The sequence below is a fragment of the Delphinus delphis genome, chromosome 5 (genome assembly GCF_949987515.2).
Source record: "Delphinus delphis chromosome 5, mDelDel1.2, whole genome shotgun sequence".
NCBI classification, from domain to species: Eukaryota; Metazoa; Chordata; class Mammalia; order Artiodactyla; family Delphinidae; genus Delphinus; species Delphinus delphis.
Window position 1 is genome coordinate 108,654,306 of NC_082687.1, and position 19,176 is coordinate 108,673,481.

Sequence of the window (19,176 nt, forward strand, 5' to 3'; positions counted from 1 at the left end):
AGCTTTTGCACAGAAAATGAAAAGATAAACAAGGCAAAAAGTCAATCTGCAGAACGGGAGAAAATACTTGCAAATGAAGCAACTGACAAAGAATTAATCTCCAACATTTATAAGCAACACATGCAGTTCAATATCAAAAAAACCAACAACCCAATTCCAAAATGGGCAGAAGACCTAAATAGATATTTCTCCAAAGAAGATATTCAGATTGCCAACAAACACATGAAAGGATGCTCAACATCACTAATCATTAGAGAAATGAAAATCAAAACTACAGTGAGGTGTCACCTCACACCAGTCAGTATGGCCATCATCAAAAAGTCTACAGTAAATGCTGGAGAGGGTGTGGAGAAAAGGGAACCCTCTTGCTCTGTTGGTGGGAATGTAAATTGATAGAGCCACTATGGTGAACAACAGTATGGAGGTTCCTTAAAAAACTAAAAGTAGAGCTACCATATGACTCAGCAATCCCACTACTGGGCATATACCCTGAGAAAACCATAATTCAAAAAGAGTCATGTACCACAATGTTCATTGCAACACTATTTACAATAGCCAGGACATGGAAGCAACCTAAGTGTCCATCAACAGATGAATGGATAAAGAAGATGTGGCACATATACACAGTGGAATATTATTCAGCCATAAAAATGAACGAAATTGAGTTATTTGTAGTGAGGTGGATGGACCTAGAGACTGTCATACAGAGTGAAGTACATCAGAAAGAGAAAAATAGATACCGTATAGTAAAACATATATATATAATCTAAAAAAAAAAAAAAGGTTCTGAAGAACCTAGGGGCAAGATAGGAATAAAGATGCAGACATAGAGAATGGACTTGAGGACACAGGGAGGGGGAAGGGTAAGCTGGGATGAAGTGAGAGAGTGGCATGGACATATATACACTACCAAATGTAAAATAGATAGCTAGTGGGAAGCAGCCGCATAGCACAGGGAGATCAGCTTGGTGCTTTGTGACCACCTAGATGGGTGGCATAGGGAAGGTGGGGAGGAGATGCAACAGGGAGGAGATATGGGGATATATGTATATGTATAGCTGATTCACTTTGTTATACAGCAGAAACTAACACACCATTGGAAAGCAATTATACTCCAATAAAGATGTTAAAAAAATAAAGAAAATACACTTCAGGACACAAGGTTACACATCACAATCTTCCTGTACTTGTGAAACCACAGGACCACAGAGGCTCATGGTAGAAGGAAGCTGGAGGGATTTACTTCATATAGATTCTATGCCATGGATTGCTCATCAGTAGCAAGGCGATTTACCTTCTCTGACTACCTTTGTGATTTACATTAAATTTACGGAATGGAGGCATGGGCAATTACCATTAAACTCGCCACGTAAGTCTTGATATTTTATCCAATTTCTTATTTGTTGAGATAAATATTTTTCATTGAACACAGAATTTGTGAAATAAAATGTTCTAAAAATAACTTTATAGAAACATTCAGATTTCAGTTTATGGAAAAGAAATGGAAGGAAAAATATGCAAAACATTAAATGATGCTAAAAATAGGAGGAGTATGGTCACTGCAAGTTACAATTGTCAATCATTGGATACTGTATCTAAATAAATATAAAATTGATCAATCCATTTAATCATAATAATGCCACTGTTCATCCATTTTCTTCAGATGCAAGAAAGATAGAGGTAGCCTCATCCACCAGAGGACAGACAGCAGAAGCAAGAAGAACTACAATCCTGCAGCTTGTGGAACAAAAACCACATTCACAGAAAGATAGACAAGAGGAAAAGGCAGAGGGCTATGTACCAGGTGAAGGAATAGGATAAAACCCCAGAAAATCAACTAAATGAAGTGGAGATAGGAAACCTTCCAGAAAAAGAACTCAGAATAATCATAGTGAGGGTGATCCAGGACCTCAGAAAAAGAATGTAGGAAAAGATAGAGAAGTTGCAAGAAATGTTTAACAAAGACCTAGAAGAATTAAAGAACAAACACCTATAAGAATTAAAGAACAAAAAAAGAGAGAGAAAAAAAAAGAGAGAGATGAACAATACAATAACTGAAATGAAAAATACACTGGAAGGAATCAATAGCAGAATAACTGAGGCAGAAAAATGGATAAGTGATCTGGAAGACAGAATGGTGGAATTCATTGCCACGGAACAGAATAAAGGAAAAAGAATGAAGAGAAATGAAGACAGCCTAAGAGACCTCTGGGACAACATTAAACACAACAACATTCACATTATAGGGGTCCCAGAAGGAGAAGAGAGAGAGAAAGCACCCAAGAAAATATCTGAAGAGATTATAGTCAAAAACTTCCCTAACATGGGAAAGAAAATAGCCACCCAAGTCCAGGAAGCATAGAGAGTCCCAGGCAGGATAAACCAAAGGAGAAACATGCTGAGACACATAGTAATCCAATTGACAAAAATTAAAGACAAAGAAAAATTATTGAAGACAAGGGAAAAACAACAAATAACATACAAGGGAACTGCCATAAGGTTAACAGCTGATTTCTCAGCAGAAACTCTACAAGCCAGAAGGGAGTGGCATCAGATATTTAAAGTGATGAAAGGGAAGAACCTACAACCAAGATTACTCTACCCAGAAAGGATCTCATTCAGATTTGACAGAGAAATCAAAAGCTTTACAGACAAGTGAAAGCTAAGAGAATTCAGCACCACCAAACCACCTTTACAACAAATGCTAAAGGAACCTCTCTAAGTGGGAAACACAAGAGAAGAAAAGGATCTACAAAAACAAACCCAAAACAATTAAGAAAATGGTAATAGGAACAAAAATATCGATAATTACCTTAAACGTGAATGGATTCAATGCTCCAACCAAAAGACACAGGCTCGTTGAATGGACACAAAAACAAGACTCACATATATGCTGTCTACAAGAGACTCATTTCAGACCTAGGGACACATACAGACTGAAAGTGAGGGGATGGAAAAAGATACTCCATGCAAAAGGAAATCAAAAGAAAGCTGGAGTAGCAATACTCATATCAGATAAAATAGACCTTAAAATGAAGTATGTTACAAGAGACAAGGAAGGACACTACATAATGATCAAGGGATCAATCCAAGAAGAAGAGACAACAATTATATATATACATGCACCCAACATAGGAGCACCTCAATACATAAGGCAACTGCTAACAGCTATAAAAGAGGAAATTGACAGTAACACAATAATAGTGGGGGACTTTAACACCTCACTTACACCAATGGACAGATCATCCAAACAGAAAATTAACAAGGAAACAGAAATTAAGGAAACACTCTCATTTATAACTGCAGCAAAAAGAATAAAATACCTAGGAATAAACCTACCTAGGGAGACAAAATACCTGTATGCAGAAAACTGTAAGACACTGGTGAAAGAAATTAAAGATGATACAGACAGATGGAGAGATATACCATGTTCTTGTATTGGGAGAATCAATATTGTGAAAATGACTATATTGCCGAAAGCCATCTACAGATCCAATGCAATATCTATCAAATTACCAATCGCGTTTTTTACAGAACTAGAACAAAAAATCTTAAAATTTGTATGGAGACACAAAGACCCCAAATAGCCAAAGCAGTCTTGAGGGAAAAAAATGGAGCTGGAGGAATCAGACTCCGTGACTTCAGACTATAATACAAAGCTACAGTAATTAAGACAATATGGTACTGGCACAAAAACAGAAATATAGATCAATGGAACAGGATAGAAATCCCAGAGATAAACTCATGCACCTATGGTCAACTAATCTATGACAAAAGAGGCAAGGATATACAATGGAGATAAGACAGTTTATGCAATAAGTGGTGCTGGGAAAACTGGACAGCTACATGTAAAAGAATGAAGTTAGAACACTCCTTAACACCATACACAAAAATAAACTCAAAATGGATTAGAGACCTAAATGTAAGACTGGGCACTATAAAACTCTTAGAGGAAAACATAGGAGGAACATTCTTTGACATAAATCACAGCAAGATCTTTTTTGATCCACCTCCTATAATAATGGAAATAAAAACAAAAGTAAACAAATGGGTCCTAATGAAACTTAAAACCTTTTGCACAGCAAAGGAAACCATAAACAAGACAAAAAGACAACCCTCAGAATGGGAGAAAATATTTGCAAACAAATCAACAAAGGATTAATCTCCAAAATATATAAACAGCTCATGTAGCTCAATATTAAAAAAACAAACAACCCAATCCAAAAATGGGCAGAAGACCTAAATAGACATTTCTCCAAAGAAGACATACAGATGGCCAAGAAGCACATGAAAAGCTGCTCAACATCACTAATTATTAGAGAAATGCAAATCAAAACTACATGAGGTATCACCTCACACTAGTTAGAATGGGCATCATCAGAAAATCTACAAACAGTGCTGGAGAGGGTGTGGAGAAAAGGGAACCCTCTTCCGCTGTTGGTGGGAACGTAAATTGATACAGCCACTATGCAGAACAGTATGGAGATTTCTTAAAAAACTAAAAATAGAGTTACCATATGACCCAGCAATCCCACTACTGGCATATACCCAGATAAAACCATAATTCAAAAAGACACAGGCACCCCAATGTTCACTGCAGCCCTATTTACAATAACCAGGTCATGGAAGCAACCTAAATGCCCATCGACAGATGAATGGATAAAGAAGATGTGGTACATATATACAAGGGAATATTACTCAGCCATAAAAAGAATGAAATTGGGTCATTTGTAGAGACTTGGATGGATCTAGAGACTGTCACACAGAGTGAAGTAAGTCAGAAAGAGAAAAACATATATCGTATATGAATGCATACATGTGGAACCTAGAAGAACGGTACAGATGAACCAGTTTGCAGGGAAGAAATAGAGACACAGAGGTAGAGAACAAACGTATGGATACCAAGGGGGGACAGTGGGGAGTACGGGTGGTGGTGTGATGAATTGAGAGATTGGGATTGACATATATACATTAATATGTATAAAATGGATAACTAATAAGAACCTGCTGTATAACAACAACAACAAAAGAAATATAATGGAAATATTTTATCAAGCCACCTACTCTAAAGGAAAATTTGATGAAAAGCAAATACAATACCTTGAAAATCATATATGGGGGTTTAGAAATTGGAGGCTTAAGAGGATTTCATTACAAGGTATTTCACCCCTAAGGGCTCCCATGATACGGAGTCCCAAGTACTTACAGTAAGACTCCATTGTATTAGCAAAGGTAGCACAATGAATATATATATTTTTTCTCTTTTTCATATTCAATGGTTTTTTATCTTATCAAATGTGAGCAACTTAACTCGAGTTATCTTTTAGTCAGTATAAAAAAAGTGTGGATATATGTATATGTATAACTGATTCACTTTGCTGTACAGCAGAAACTAACACAACATTGTAAATCAACTATACGCCAATAAAAATTTAAAAACAAAACGAAAATAACACACAAAAGAAAACCTCATAATTACATATACCTTATTTCTTGGATCTGATGCAATTTGCTAAACACATTATAACTTCTTTAAAATCCATCTGAGATGCCATAGTATTAATGCTTATTGTATAGATTAGCCATTTTACATTTTTTGGTTATGCTTTTATTATATGTAATTATTTATATCAAGAAATATAATTTGATATCGAATCACTATGTTGTACCCCTGAAACTAATATAATATTGTAAATCAACTATATTTCAACAAGAAATACAATTTGACCCATGGCTAGCCAAACCTGTGTAACAATGAGCCATATTATAATATACTTACAATTTCAAGGAAGAAGGATAACGTGGTAAGCAGAAAGCATTTACAGTCAGACATATCTAACTGAATTCCAACTTTGCAAACCCTCTTTAGCTGTACAGCCATTGATAATTAACCTCTATGAGCCTCAGTTTCCTTGTTGACAATGGTAATGTTTAGAGACATGAATGGGGATGGTAGCATCAGAGACAAAATAAATGTATGTAAAGTCCTAGAATACTGCCTGCCATACACAGGGGCTTAAAACATATTAGTCCTCTTTTTTAGTATATAATAAGAAAAGGAAAAAACAATTGAAATATTCTAGGTGGAGAACCTGAACTAATAGATGGCCCCCTGAAAGCAAGAGCCCAATATGGGTGTCTAAACTTGTGAAGGACCAAACAGGAAATACTAGAATCCTCAATCTCATAAGGCAGAAATGAGATTTAACTGCCTCTTGGCCTGCCTAATACTTACCTCCACAAAAAGAAGCCTTGAACGCTCTATTCTGGATGTAATCTGCAGAGTTTCCTTCGGGTAGCAGTGGTTTGTTTCTAGTTTTAAAGACAGTCAAATATGAAGCCAAAGAATAAGGCTCCTAGACCTGGGGCATGCCATCTGCCTAGCATTAAGCAAGAGCTGAAGTCAGTTACAGAAGCAAAGTCATTTCTAACATGATTTATGTTCCGTCCTTGAACGTGGCAGGAAGACTGCAAAAGATATTTGGAAGCCAATGCTTCCTGTGAATAAAGTAAATGAGTATATGCTAAGCCCCTCTCCCTGGACCATGCTGGCCTGTTAGAGAAGTTGCCAATGCAGAGTCTATGAACCCTGGAGCAAACCGACTATTCGGGATGAGAAAATATCTCCAGGGCAATGATCATTGCTACCGTAAACGTACAGAGCACAGTACGGCACCGGGGTCAGACGACAGATATCCAGGATATTACTCAAAAACACATCTAGCTCAAAGCTGACAAGATAATCTGTTCCTGTGAGTACAAAGCAGGCTGGAATGCTGCAGCCATGACCTACACAAGGAAAGAAAAAAGAAAGTGCAACTCTCCAAGGGCTCCAACTCAAGCTCTTTATGCAGGCAAAACTCCAAGGCACTTCAAAGGGAGTGTTGCTTATGGAAAGAGCGCTGAACCAAGCCCACCGGGGGTATCACTTCCACGATCATGTTGCCATCTACATTTCGTGAACTGGCAAATGCAAATATTTCAGATACAAGCTTAAACGAATGAAAAAAGAAGTGTGAAAGAGCTTGAGGGTTTGCTCGCAAAGAAACCTCAGTATTTCAGGAAAAGCATTTAATATCAGGAGCTTCATAAGTTATTCCAAAATTCCCAAGACAGTAATTGGTTTGTGATCGTATTAGAAATAAAAGTTTTTTTTTTAATTGACACATATTGCACTCCTACATATCACATGATCACAAAACAGTATACTTAAAAACTAATGTCCCACAGTTAAATACTCTTAAAAAGGTCAGCAATATTTTTCTAATCGAAATATAGAGTATATTTTGATGTTTTAACAGTTTTAACATACGTGATTTGATTAACGTAGAGGAGCCAGAATGCAGCAAATATACTTACAGGAGGACCTATGGTGGGGGGAGAGTAGACAGAATAAGAAAAAGAGAGAGACAAATTAGTGAATATACAAATAGTAAGATTTAATAAAAGATTAGAACATCATAATAATCATCAGCACAATACAAGAGACATAGAAATCACTTAAGAATTTAGTGTCTCTCAGTCATTTTTTAGATCATGAACCTATTATGAGACCATATCAGAAAAATGCATTTACATCTATGTACACACAAAATTTTATGTAAAATTTCACAGAATATTCCCTGAGGACTGTTTATGAATTACTCAGAAGTTCATATATTTTAAGAAAAGACTGTCTAATTTATACACCTAAAAATTTAGATAAAATATGAATTAGGAAGAGCGTTAGTCATTTATGATAGACCAGTTGTAGACAATTGATATATAAATTTCTTGAGTTTGGTAAAATGGCTAAATCAGAAAGATACCTGCTATTTGTTCTAAGAATGTTTATCTTTCAGTAGTATTGTCAGTATATAAAAGACTAAGTCCTGATGTTTATGTAAGTTTCTTTAAAAACTATGTATTCTCATCAAAACACAGGCAAAGTCTAAGAAAATTTCAATATCTCGCACACCATATGTTCAATGAAAGCACCAGTTCTCAGTAGCCCAGAAGTTGGGAATTGATTTTTATATTTTCTGTAAAACTGCATAAGTACAAAATTTTCACTATTTTTTCCTAATCCTCTTTCTTTCTTTCGACACAAAGATCAATTCAGTGATTATTTGGGTCCACCAATGTTTTATCATTTCTTTTTCCTCAAAAACATTTCTAAAGCATCCTCTATTATAAAACTTTGCACTCAATGAAAGGGATACCTATACAATTTTCCAGTTCCTTAGAGTGAATGAGGTTTAAAGATAACTTTTGATAATTCTCTTAAAGGAATTAAGCAGCTATGTTTTCATAAAACCCTTTTTACTTTGACATCATATTTCCAAAAGGGAGAGGAAATGAGACAAAAAAAATCAATCTGCCGTCTGCTCTTTTTGATAGGTTAGTATTTCTATTTTTTAACCCTTAGTAGATTGTTTTTAATATTAATAAACACTTGTAGAAAATGCTGGAAAAGAGCATTTCTTAGTACACTAAAATCAAACCTTAAATTACCTTCCTCTTATCTTGCAAGGAAGAATTGATGTCCTGTTAAGACTTCAAATTTACATTTACATTTTTGGAGCCTTAGACTTTATAAAACTAGTAAAACCATAAGTGAACACACTCATTTGAATATCTTGATTTCAGAAAAAAAAAGGTTTTATTTGAATTTGCATATAGGGATTTGGCCTGAAAGCAAAAAACAAAACAAAACAAAAATCACTAAAATGGGTGTCAGGACAACTGGTTGTGCTTCTAGTTCTGCTCATAAAAAATTGCATGGCTTTGGTTGAACCACCTGACTGCTCTGGGTCGCCATTTCCTCAACTATAGAATGAAAACTCTGGATTGATTACTAAAGTTCCTGTCATCACTAAAATTCTATGGTTATACAAGAGGAATAAAAATTCTTAAATTGTGAAAAGAAGGAGAGTTAAAGCATGACAAAATTTTACCAGTTGGATAAAATCATAATCAGGTTTCCAGGACATGTGCCCCAGTGTCCCAAGGCAGATGTTTCCGCAGAGAGTGTGCATTGACTGACCACCTATGTCGGTGGAAAGATGGGTGATGCTGTCATACTGCATGTGGCTAAGAAACCCTCTGCTGTACACTGAAAGGGCAGATTTAACGTGACACAGTAAATAAGCCAAAATTGGGTGCCAGGGGTTAGTAAACTGTAATTAATAATATTTTGCAAACTTCTCCTTCCTACTGTTTGATGGAAATAAGAAGATAAAAAAAAATTCTATGTGTAGCAGAGAAGATATAAACATCTCACAAACACACATACACACACGCATGCGCACATGCACACAACAGCCAACAGAACAATATAATTACTAATTAGGAGGAACAGATGTGGGAACCTAGCCAGAACATGAATGACACAGAACAGCTGAAAGAGAGACTTACCAGATTCTCCTCTTCGGCCCCTTTTACCTCGTTTCCCCGGAGGCCCTGAAATAAAAAGAACAGTTTTTGGAATTTTTGGTTCCAAAATGGCTAGTAAATGATTTCTATATATCTTGTCACTGTTTTTAACTAACATGAAAAGGACCAGAGATTTGTAAAGGCCAACTCTGCCTCTGACATTTCAGCATAACTGTTAAGCTTCATTTAATTATAAAAGCTGTCCTAGATCTCTAACCAACTAGTGTTACTTAGAAACACTAAAGATTCAGAATTTTTGTTCATCCTGCCCGGGTATCATCAATAAGAAAGGGTTCGCTAAGCAAACTGGTGGTGTTGAGATTTCATGTTTCTTAGGAAAATTTCTTTTCTGAAGGTTTCAGCATATTAATAATTAAAAGTACTAAGTACAAATGATTACAGTTTCTCTTTAGTCAGGTTCCTCATGCTTCCCTTGAAAATATTTAGTTGGCAGTTAATTAAACATATATATTAATAATGTAAATAATCTTTACAAATATTTCTATTTTATTAAATGTGAATTTTCATCTATTGGAATTTCTCTAATTAAGAACCAGCTGAGTTAAAATCACAACGCTTTTAATTGGAAAGTGTTTATGTAGTAAGTATTGGTCTCATTTTTCTAAGGGGCTAGCTCATTATTGTCATTCAATAAATGTTGAGTCTTTACGGTGATCTCATTTTAAAAGTGAAGAAATAAGCTTTTTTTTTCAGTGAGTTCCCTATGAAGACCACCAAGCCAATATGTGTCAGACTTGCACAAGTTTCTAGACGTTCATGGTTTTCAAGCCATTATTCTCAACTATATAATTTCTGCCCTCATTTCCTTGGTTAGGAATAGCTCCCGCTGAACTATGATCCCAGCAAATAGAAGAGAATAATTAGCCCACAGTGAGAATTGAGGTCTTAAAATATTTGCTGGGAGAAAGAGGCCAAGGAAAATACAGAACTGCTTGGTTTTGAAGAATGAGTTGCAAAGTTGGACTGATGACTTCTAAACTCTAGAAAGTTCAAGGCACAGGCGTTGGCACCCAGTTGACTCTTAATGTGATCCTGAGCTACTGACTTCCATATGGAAACACTATCACGAGAAATAGAAACATCAGTGGGCCAGGTTAGTTTCCCTGCAAGCCCTTACACAGAGTAAGTCTGGCCATCTGTGTTTTGTAAGAGGTTAAAAACAATCAAGCAATAGAATCAATTGAAAATATTAGGAGAAGCGGCTTTGTAGCAGAATCCAAAATTGTCATTCGAAATTTCAGGTTTCCTTCTGTGTTCTGAAATAAAGGGAGATTTTCATCACACTCAAGTTATCCTTGGCCAGACTGAGAGCAGAAGGAGAATCATATAAATAGGTAAATAAACCCAGTGGAATCCTAATAGGTATGAAAAATATACATTTATACACATGCTCAAACATACACAGACACAGGTATATATTGACAAATTCTGATATATAATATACAATGTCCTTTGGATTAGGAATCAGATTTTTTTATATTACAAAATTACTTTAAGAAGTGTTTAGCAACAACTAGATACTTATGATGTCTGTGGTCTGCACAGTAGGGACTATAGGTCATGTATAAGATGTATATCTGCTCTGAAGAAGCAAAGAAGTTGAAAAGACTAAAATAACACACATGAAAAATTCGTTAGTAGTATATGTTGTGAAGGTGGCACAATGAGTTTGTGCTCTGATTTGTTCCTTCTACTCTAAACACATGGTCAGTTATAAAAAGAGAAAAACATTTAAAAGTATTTGCATTCAAAAAAGACATGGGCATGTCCACAGGCCAGAAATGTACCAGAACTGGAAAGTGGAGAGCAGCGATAAACTATGAGCTTGCCTGGCTCTGGTTCTAGAAGTAGAAATGGTGGCTATGGGTTCTATCCCTGAAGAGTAAATACTCAAAAATTCTCTAATCAGATTCAGACTCACTTCTTAAAGCTGGGGGCTTATAAATGCTAAAGAGAAGCTTTAAAAAAATCTGGATCTCTGGCTTAAAGGCCGGAGAATATAGATATAAACTCTCAATCAGAAAATGAAGTAAGCATCTGCTGGTTTGATGCCTGATTCTGTGATATTCCAAACATAAATCTGCGACAGGAGTCCTGAAATATCATTTTAAGGCAACTCTGGTCTAGAAAGCTGGGAGGTCAGGTAAAGACAGACATAAAATGATTAGGTAAGAAAAGGTGAGTATAGAGGAAAGAAAGGCAGACACACACAGAGAGAAAACTACACACACACACACACACACACACACACACACACACACACACACACTAAAAACCTCCTACTCACAATGAGTATAGAAGTCAAAGTTCCAAAACATATGAAGAAATCTAATGCTAAGAAAGGTAGCACTAAATAATAAGATCATGAATTCTTCCTAGGTAAAATTAATTAATTTTAAGAAATCATCAGACGAAGATTAGTATGTTAATTATGCTTTAAGAGATAAATGAAGAAGTAATACCCATTAAAGAGCAAGGGGTTTTGAATGTAAACAAGGAAAAAAAAGAACAAGTGGATATGAAAGAAAACCCTTTAGAAATCTTGAAAATGTCATTGAAATTTAAAAAAAAGATAAATCAGTTAAATGCTAGCCTGGATATGGTTGAAGAAGGAACAGTCATGGAAGATGTAGAATGCAGCCCAGAGAGACAGATTGAGTATCTCTCTATGTATCTGACTATCCACTGTAGTCTGAATGTACATGTCCCGCAAATTCACAGGTTGAAATTCTAACTCCCGAAGATGATAATTTGGGGAGTGGGGTCTTTGGGAGTTGCTTAAATCATGAAGCTGGAGACCTCAAGAATGGGGCTTATAAAAAAGACCCCACAGAGACCCCTAGCCCCTTCCACTATGTGAGGACACAGTGAAAAGACTCCAGCTATGAACCAGGAAGAGGGCCCTTACCTGAAGGTGACCATGCCGAAACCTTGATCTTAGAGGTCCCAGCCTCCTGAACTGTGAGAAATGAATTTTTGTTGTTTATAAGCCACCCAGCCTGTGGTATTTTGTATTAGCAGCCCAAACAGAATGACTCTATCTACTATCTATCTATCTATCTATCTATCTATCTATCTATCTATCATCTATCTGTCTGTCTATGTATCTATGTATCTATCTATCCATCTATGTTAAGAAGAAAATTTTTACTTATAAAAGAACTCAAAAGAAATGATAGAGAAGACTTTGTTTAAGAGATAATAGATGAGAATATTCTAGAATTGAACTTAGGAGACCTAAGATTGAACTTATACTCCAAGTGGCAAGTAAAAATAAATCACACTTAAACACAAAGGAGAAATTTAGAAATATTCATGGATAAAGAGAAAATGTTAAGAACTACCAGTGGGAAGATTACAATGGAAGATACCTAACTGACTGCTGTCTCATCCACAACAAAGGTGCCAGAGGGCCCAGAACTGATTTTTAGGAAAAGCCTTAGAAACCTATAATTATGTTTGTTTATTGGAATTAGTTTGTCACTTTCCTCTGAGGAATATTCCTTTTAAATAGTAGAATCTATCAAGTAAAAACAATAGATTACATAAATGTTTAAAAATGATTTAAAATAAACTTTTTAAAAATTTAAAAGATATCAGATTATAAAAAATGATCAGAGAAGCAATGATATTTTTGAAGAAACCAAGAAACAAAGTTAAAGGGATTCCCTGGTGGTCCAGTGGTTAGGACTCAGCCCTTCCACTGCCATTGGCCCAGGTTCGATCCTGGTTAGGGAACTAAGATCCCGTAAGCCACGTCAAAAAAAAAAAAGGAACATGTCTGCCTTAAATATTCAATTTAAGAAATGAATCAAATGCTGTGGGAAATTTGCTCGTTATATTGAGAGTTGAGAAAAAATAAAATCGAAGGAAACTGAAAAGATACTTGGTAAGACAGATATCTATTGAATATGACAAGGTTTTCCAAAGAATTTCATAATATTTGAGAGAAAAAATTAAGCTAAACTAAGTTATGAGAGGATGGGAATCCAAATCCTATTGGATTTACAAAGAAAATACTTGATTTGAGAAGAGCATGTTATAATTGCTATAAGAAACAGAAGACTGAAGTGAGCATTATATTGAACTTGTGAACTAATAAATTATACAAAACTCGCAGTAACACATAAAGATCTTGCTTACAAAGAAAATAAATAGAAGTTTTGAAAAAGTCTACTTTGCAGATGAGATAATTTGATATCACTCCTGAATTTAAAGGCAAAAATAATTTAAAACTTATATACATGGGATGAATTTGACAACGGGCAGCTGGCAGATCACCAGAGTGAAAAAGAAGAAAAGACAAATGATAGATATTTCCCAGACAAAACCGATGTTAACAATAGCTAACAGTAGTTGAAAAAAATATTCCCATATATACAATGGAATATTACTCAGCCATAAAAAGAAAGGAAATTGAGTTACCTGAAGTGAGGTGGATGGACCTAGAGTCTGTCATACAGAGTGAAGTAAGTCAGAAAGAGAAAAACAAATACCGTATACTAACGCATATATATGGAATCAAAAAAAAAAAAGGTACTGATGAACCTAGTTGCAGGGTAGGAGTAAAGATGTAGACATAGAGAATGGACTTGAGGAAACAGGGTGGGAGGGGGAAGCTGGGGTGAAGTGAGAGTAGCATCGACATATATACACTACCGAATGTAAAATAGCTAGTGGGAAGCAGCAGCATAGCACAGGGAGAGCAACTCAGTGCTTTGTGATGACCTAGAGGGGTGGGATAGGGAGGATGGGAGGGAGGGGATATGGGGACATATGTATGCATGTGGCTGATTCACTTTGCTGTACAACACAAACTAACACAGTATTGTGAAGCAATTATACTCCAATAAAGATCTATTTAAAAAAAAAAAAAGAAAGTAAAAGAAAAAGATAGTGCTCATTTCTATTCCAAACTGAGTGATGAAGTGTCAGTCAGGCATGAGCTGTAAGAACAAATATAGAAGGTGGAACCTAACTCTTATTCACTGAATTTGGCCAGGTCCGTGCAGCAGAAATTCTAAGTGAATTTTCTCAGCAGAAAGACATGCCTCTGCAAAAGAAACTCGTTCAAGAATATGAATGGGAAGAGAAAAAGCAGAAGCTATCAGCAACAGAGGAAGTGAAAACTAACAGAGAATTTATGAAATAAAGAATAAATTATAGAGGAGCTTCAAGATGGCGGAAGAGTAAGACACGGAGATCACCTTCCTCTCCACAAATACATCAGAAATACATCTACATGTGGAACAACTCCTACAGAACACCTACTGAACGCTGGCAGAAGACCTCAGACCTCCCAAAAGGCAAGAAACTCCCCACGTACCTGGGTAGGGCAAAAGAAACAAGAAAAAACAGAGACAAAAGAATAGGGACAGGACCTGCACCTCTGGGAGGGAGCTGTGAAGGAGGAAAGGTTTCCACACACTAGGAAGCCCCTTCGCGGGCGGAGACTGCGGGTGGCAGAGAGGGGAGCTTCGGCGCGGCGAAGGAGAGCACAGCAACAGGGGTGCGGAGGGCAAAGCGGAGAGATTCCCCCACAGAGGATCAGGGCCGACCAGCACTCACCAGCCCAAGAGGCTTGTCTGCTCACCTGCCGGGCAGGGCGGGGGGCTGGGAGCTGAGGCTCGGGCTTCGGTCGGATGGGGTTGGCTGCGAGAACACAGCCTGAAGGGACTAGTGCACCACGGCTAGCCAGGAGGGAGTCCGGGGAAAAGTCTGGAGCTGCCAAAGAGGCAAAAGACCATTTGTTTCGGGGTGAGCGAGTTGAGGGGATTCAGAGCACCGCCTAAACGACCTCTAGAGACAGGCGCGAGCCGTGGCTATCAGCGTGGACAGCAGAGAAGGGCATGAAATGCTAAGGCTGCTGCTGCTGCCATCAAGAAGCCTGTGTGCGAGCACAGGTCACTATCCACACCTCCCCTCCTGGGAGCCTGTGCAGCCCACCACTGCCAGGGTCCCAGGATCCAGGGACAACTTCCCTGGGAGAACGCACGGCTCACCTCAGGCTGGTGCAACATCACACCAGCCTCTGCCGTCGCAGGCTCGCCAGCATCCGTACTCCTCCCTCCCCCCGGCTTGAGTGAGCCAGAGCCCCCTTCGTTCTTCTGAGCGAAGAACAGACGCCCTCTGGCGACCTACACGCAGAGGCGGGTCCAAATCCAAAGCTGAACCTGGGAGCTGTGCGAAGAAAGAAGAGAAAGGGAAATCTCTCCCAGCAGCCTCAGGAGCAGCGGATTAAATCTCCACAATCAACGTGATGTATCCTGCATCTGTGGAATACCTGAATAGACAACGAATCATCCCAAATTGAGGAGGTGGACTTTGGGAGCAAAGATATATATTTTTTTCCCTTTTTCTCTTTTTGTGAGTGTGTATGTGTATGCTTCTGTGTCTGATTCTGTCTGTATAGCTTTGCTTTGACCATTTGCCCTAGGGTTCTGTCCATCTGTTTTTGTTTTTTTTTTTTTTTTACTTTTTAAATTTTTTTCCTTAATAATTATTCTTTATTTTAATAACTTGATTTTATTTTATTTTACTTTATTTTATTTCATTTTATCTTCTTTCTTTTCTTTCTTTCCTCCCTCCCTTCCTTCCTTTCTCTCTTTTATTCTGACCCACATGGGTGAAAGGCTCTTGGTGCTCCAGCCAGGCATCAGGGCTGTGCCTCTGAGGTGGGAGAGCCAAATTCAGGACAGTGGTCTACAAGAGACCTCCCAGCTCCACATAATATCAAACAGCGAAAATTTCCCAGAGACCTCCATCTCAACACCAAGACCCAGCTTCACTCAATGACCAGCAAGCTACAGTGCTGGACACCTTATGCCAAACAATTAGCAAGACAGGAACACAACCCCATCCATTAGCAGAGAGGCTGCCTAAAATCATAATAAGGCCACAGACACACCAAAACACAACACCAGACGTGGACCTGACCACCAGAAAGACAAGATCTAGCCTCATCCACCAGAACACAGGCACTAGTCCCCTCCACCAGGAAGCCTACACAACCCACTGAACCAACCTTAGCCACTGGGGACAGACACCAAAAACAACGGGAACTATGAACCTGCAGCCTGCAATAAGGAGACCCCAAACACAGTAAGTTAAGCAAAATGAGAAGACAGAAAAACACACAGCAGATGAAGGAGCAAGGTAAAAACCCACCAGACCTAACAAATGAAGAGGAAATAGGTAGACTACCTGAAAAAGAATTCAGAGTAATGATAGTAAAAATAATCCAAAATCTTGGAAATAGAATAGAGAAAATACAAGAAGTGTTTAACAAGGACCTAGAAGAACTAAAGAGCAAACAAACAATGATGAACAACACAATAAATGAAATTAAAAATTCTCTAGAATGGATCAATAGCAGAATAACTGAGGCAGAAGAATGGATAAATGACCTGGAAGATAAAGTAGTGGAAATAACTACTGCAGAGCAGAATGAAGAAAAAATGAAAAGAACTGAGGACAATCTCAGAGACCTCTGGGACAATATTAAATGCACCAACATTCGAATTATAGGGGTCCCAGAAGAAGAACAGAAAAAGAAAGGGACTGAGAAAATATTAGAAGAGATTATAGTTGAAAACTTCCCTAATATGGGAAAGGAAATAGTTAATCAAGTCCAGGAAGCACAGAGAGTCCCATACAGCATAAATCCAAGGAGAAACATGCCCAGACACATATTAATCAAACTATCAAAAATTAAATACAAAGAAAAAATATTCAAAGCAGTGAGGGAAAAACAACAAATAACACACAAGGGAATCCCCGAAAGGTTAACAGCTGATCTTTCAGCAGAAACTCTGCAAGCCAGAAGGGACTGGCAGGACATATTTAAAGTGATGAAGGAGAAAAACCTACAACCAAGATTACTCTACCCAGCAAGGATCTCATTCAGATTTGATGGAGAAATTAAAACCTTTACAGACAAGCAAAAGCTAAGAGAATTCAGCTTTACACCTTTACAGCTTTACAACAAATGCTAAAGGAAATTGTCTAGGCAGGAAACACAAAAGAAGGAAAAGACCTACAATAACAAACCCAAAACAATTCAGAAAACGGAAACAGGAACATACATATCGATAATTACCTGAAATGTAAATGCTCCAACCAAACGACATAGACTGGCTGAATGGAGACAAAAACAAGACCCATATATGTGCTGTCTACAAGAGACCCACTTCAGACCTAGGGACACATACAGACTGAAAGTGAGGGGATGGAAAAAGATATTCCATGCAAATGGAAATCAAAAGAAAGCTGGAGTAGCAATTCTCATATCAGACAAAATAGACTTTAAAATAAAGACTAGTACAAGAGACAAAGAAGGACACTACATAATGATCAAGGGATCAATGCAAGAAGAAGATATAACAATTGTAAAGATTTATGCACCCAACATAGGAGCACCTCAATAAATGAGGCAAATACTAACAGCCATTAAAGGGGAAATCGACAGTAACACAATCATAGTAGGGGACTTTAAAAGCCCACTTTCACCAATGGACAGAACATCCAAAATGAAAATAAATAAGGAAACACAAGCTTTAAATGATACATTAAACAAGATGGACTTAACTGATATTTATAGGCTGTTCCATCCAAAAACAACAGAATACACATTCTTCTCAAGTGCTCATGGAACATTTTCCAGGGTGGATCATATCTTGGGTCACAAATCAAGCTTTGGTAAATTTAAGAAAATTGAAATCATATCAAGTATCTTTTCCAACCACAACACTGTGAAACTAAATATCAATTACAGGAAAAAATCTGTAAAAAATACAAGCAAATGGAGGCTAAAAAATACACTATTTAATAACCAAGAGATCACTGAAGAAATCAAAGAGTAAATCAGAAAATACCTAGAAATGAAATGACAATGAAAACACGATGATCCAAAACCTATGGGATGCAGCAAAAGCGGTTCTAAGAGGGAAGTTTATAGCAATACAATCTTACCTCAAGAAACAACAAACATCTCAAATAAACAACCTAACCTTGCACCTAAAGCAATTAGAGAAAGAAGAACAAAAAAACCCGGAGGTTAGCAGAAGGAAAGAAGTCATAAAGATCAGATCAGATATAAATGAAAAAGAAATGAAGGAAACAATAGCAAAGATCAATAAAATTAAAAGCTGGTTCTTTGAGAAGATAAAATTGATAAACCATTATCCAGATTCATCAAGAAAAAAAGGGAGAAGACTCAAATCAACAGAAGTAGAAATGAAAAAGGAGAATCAACAACTGACACTGCAGAATTACAAAGGATCCTGAGAGATTACTACAAGCAACTTTATGCCAATAAAATGGACAACCTGGAAGAAATGGACAAATTCTTTTTTTTTTTTTTTTTTTTGCGGTATGCGGGCCTCTCACTGTTGTGGCCTCTCCCGTTGCAGAGCACAGGCTCCGGACGCACAGGCTCCGTGGCCATGGCTCCCGGGCCTAGCCACTCCGCAGCTAATGGGTTCTTCCCGGACCGGGGCATGAACTCATGTCCCCTGCATCAGCAGGCAGACTCTCAACCACTGCGCCACAAGGAAAGCCCAACGAATTCTTAGAAATGCACAACCTTCTGAGATTGAACCAGGAAGAAATAGAAAATATAAACAAACCAATCACAAACACTGAAATTGAAACTGTGATTAAAAGTCTTCCAACAGGGCTTCCCTGGTGGCGCAGTGGTTGGGAGCCCGCCTGCCGATGCAGGGGACACGGGTTCAGGCCCCG

The 19,176-nt window shown here is 37.5% G+C and overlaps 1 protein-coding gene across 1 annotated transcript in view; it reads right to left on the reverse strand.

Annotated features, from left to right (window-relative positions):
- Window positions 1–19,176, reverse strand: part of COL25A1 (collagen type XXV alpha 1 chain) — a 460,694-nt gene that overhangs the window by 200,576 nt on the left and 240,942 nt on the right. Inside the window, exons 3-4 of the mRNA XM_069540662.1 lie at window positions 9,397–9,441; window positions 7,360–7,367 (exon numbers count right to left, since the gene is read on the reverse strand). Of these exons, the coding sequence (XP_069396763.1) occupies window positions 7,360–7,367; window positions 9,397–9,441 (53 nt within the window). The remainder of the gene's footprint in view (window positions 1–7,359; window positions 7,368–9,396; window positions 9,442–19,176) is intronic.